This window comes from Sesamum indicum, linkage group LG8, assembly GCF_026168435.1.
Source record: "Sesamum indicum cultivar Baizhima isolate 11 linkage group LG8, ASM2616843v1, whole genome shotgun sequence".
NCBI lineage: Eukaryota > Viridiplantae > Streptophyta > Magnoliopsida > Lamiales > Pedaliaceae > Sesamum > Sesamum indicum.
In genome coordinates, this window is record NC_142664.1 from 20,029,750 (window position 1) to 20,032,929 (window position 3,180).

At 36.9% G+C, this 3,180-nt stretch overlaps 1 protein-coding gene across 1 annotated transcript; it reads left to right on the forward strand.

Moving 5' to 3' along the window:
• Positions 1-340: 340 nt before the first annotated feature.
• On the forward strand, positions 341-1,826 carry LOC105168203 (protein JINGUBANG). Its single transcript, XM_011088180.3, has one exon. The coding sequence runs from the start codon at positions 404-406 to the stop codon at positions 1,652-1,654; it is 1,251 nt and encodes a 416-aa protein (XP_011086482.2). The 5' UTR covers positions 341-403; the 3' UTR covers positions 1,655-1,826.
• Positions 1,827-3,180: the final 1,354 nt, after the last annotated feature.

Below are 3,180 nucleotides of genomic sequence, written 5' to 3' on the forward strand. Positions count from 1 at the left end.
AAGGACAACGCTTTCCGATAATTCAAGAGATTCATCTTATCCTTAGTTGCTAATTGCCACAAGATCATGTGTAGTTGACAATTGCTTTTTTTATTTAAAAAATTATAATAATAAAAATTTATCATTTTTAGGTTTAAGAACATTAATGGGAATTGACCACCCGATGTTACATGCAACCAATTGATGCAACAATTATTTGTAGTAATTGATTTTCTTAATTAAACCACGTTTTGCTAAAATGCGCCATCCTACGCCGTCCCCACATCTCTCTCTCTCTCTCTAGAATGGTTGTCTTTATAAGTGAGATCTCCGACTTTTTCTGTTCTCATAAACGACTGCGTGGAGTTCAAAACCCGCCATTCTTTCTACCTTACTCTCACTCTTTCTTCTCAAGAGACGGAAGATGGGCAGAATTCTTCCATGCCCGTTGTCTTTCCACCCCAACAAACCCCAATACTCTGATCAATCACAATCCATCACCCACAATTCAGATTCATCTTCAAATTCATCCCTCGCCTCTCAATCAAGTCTGCCATCTGTTCCTTCTCTAACACCACCCCTCGAACACCCCACCGCCAGCAGAGACAGCGCCTCCGCCTACCACCACTGCCTAGCCACCCTTAAAGGCCACTCTTCCTCCGTATTCTCCCTTGCTCTCGCCGGAAAGCACCTCTACAGCGGCGCTTCAGACGGAGAAATCCGCGTCTGGGATCGTAGTCCCTCTTCGTCCCACGGATACACAGTTGCAGAAGGCTGCAGTTCTGTGAAATCGATCGTGGTCTCAGGCGACAAGCTCTTCACCGCCCACCACGACCACAAGATCCGTGTATGGAAAATCGATAACTCCACGGATTACCAAAAATACAAGCTTGTGACGGTTTTACCGACTATTAGCGACAGATGTATGCGTCTTTTCTCTGCCAAGAACTACGTTAAAGTGCGCCGGCACAAGAAATGCACGTGGGTTCATCACGTAGACGCAGTGTCAGCGCTGGCTTTGACAAGAGATGGCTCTTTGTTATACTCTGTTTCGTGGGATAGAACCCTCAAAGTCTGGCGAACTTCAGATTTCAAGTGCCTGGAATCGGTCCAAAATGCACACGACGACGCGATCAACGCCGTCGTCTTGTCCGACGACGGCCTCGTTTACACCGGCTCAGCCGATAAAACAATCAAAGTCTGGCGAAAACCCGACGGGGAGAAGAAACATTCACTCGTTTCCACTCTCGAAAAGCATAAATCGGCTGTGAACGCATTGGCTTTAAGCAGTGACGGTTCGGTGCTGTACTCCGGCGCCTGCGACAGGTCGATAATTGTGTGGGAGAAGGACGGCAGCGCAGCCCATATGACGGTAGCTGGAGCGCTGAGGGGCCACACCAAGGCTATCTTGTGCTTGTCCGTTGTGTCGGATTTGCTGTTCAGTGGATCGGCTGACAGAACAGTGAGAGTTTGGAAGAGATCAACAGGGAGTGGAAATAGTTATTCTTGTCTGGCAGTTCTTGAAGGGCACAGAAATCCTGTCAAGTGTTTGACAGCAGCTCCGGACAGCAACAACAGTAACAGCAGTAATGATTCGGGCCACTCTTACCTGGTTTACAGTGGAGGTTTGGATTCTGAGATTAAAGTTTGGCAGATTCAGGTCCCCCGTTCTTAGATTTATTTTTTTTTTCCTTTTTTTTTACCTTATATTTGGACATTTTGGGACAAAAACTTGTACATGGTAGGAAGGAAAACATACTACATTTGAATTCCTCTACAGTTTCCACTCCTTTTTTATTTTTTTTAATTTTCATTTTTGTAAAAATAATGGATATTTGTTTCTTTTATATCTTTTTTTTTGGGCATCGCCGCTTATATTATTTTGTCATAATAATTAATTAATATTGCTAGGATGGAAAGCGGTATGGGTGAATTATTAATTAGATTTATTATTTTAAGTTTTGTTTTGTATAAAAAAAATAACGATTTTGCCTTTTATTTCTATTACGAGTTAGGATATGTTTTTAAAATTATAAATCATTTATAAGAGTACATACAAATTACCTACACATACAAATCCTTATATCAAAAATTAAAAAAATTCAAAATCTTCGACTAGAAGTTGTCCTTTCTTACATGGTAAGTGTACAAAAATTATATCGTCTTTATTTTATTTGAAAAATTTATACACACGACCGTTATATATTCAATGAATTTTCCATCTCTCTTTGAGAAATAAATGAATTATTTTTGGGAAAGATGCAACAAATAAAAAAGTCCGATCTACTTGGCAAGTAATATTCTAAGTAGATGGCTTCACATCTGGATAGTTGAGGCATATACTCGTATTTGACTAGGTTTACTAAAGCAAGCGAAAAATAGTCAGCTTGCAATAATTGCTAGCTATTCAAATACACGTTATCAAAAGTTTGAATGAAGAATCGCTTTTTGAATTTCTGGCAAGTGTTAGTTACAAATCCACCATTTCTCCTGTTGAGTTCTTGAATTTTTTTAGTAGTTCAATCTTGTAATAATTGACCCAAACCCTACATTTCCTCGTACTGATTTTGATTTTCCCACTAATTTTGATTTTGCACTGTTTCGTTTTTTTACCTGTTTTCTTTATTTTTTTTTTAATAAAATTCGTATCATTACTATATCAACAAAAATAGCAATATCAACAAATATATTTAAATTCAAATACTAATTATATATATATATATCTAGTTGTTTTTAAATTAATAAATATATTCAAAATAAATAAAAAATAAAATATTATTCAAAAAATAGATTACACTAAAAAAAATTAATCATCGACTACAATTTTAATAGTTATAGACCAAAAGACATGGTAAATAAGATTAATTGACCACGATTCAATAAGAACATTGCAAAAACATAGATTTTTCGTTAAGAAAAACTTATTTATCATGGTTAAGACCCAGAATATTTATGATAGGTAAATATTTTAGCCACCCTCACAGATACCACGGCCAATAACCGTTATATGGTTATAGTCAATAACTATTTGTTACGATTTTTTTATTTTTAACCATAACAATTAACCATAATTATATATTACATTTTTTATAATTTTATATAATCACATTCGTAAAATTTGAACCCACAATCTCTTGGTCTCGATTGCTTTTCTTTCCCACCGAAATTTGAAAGTCGTGTATGTAGTGATTGGTTTTGAAA

Coding starts and splice junctions, on each gene's coding strand:
- LOC105168203 (XM_011088180.3), top strand. CDS start 404: ATGGGCAGAATTCTTCCATGCCCGTTGTCTTTCCACCCCAACAAACCC.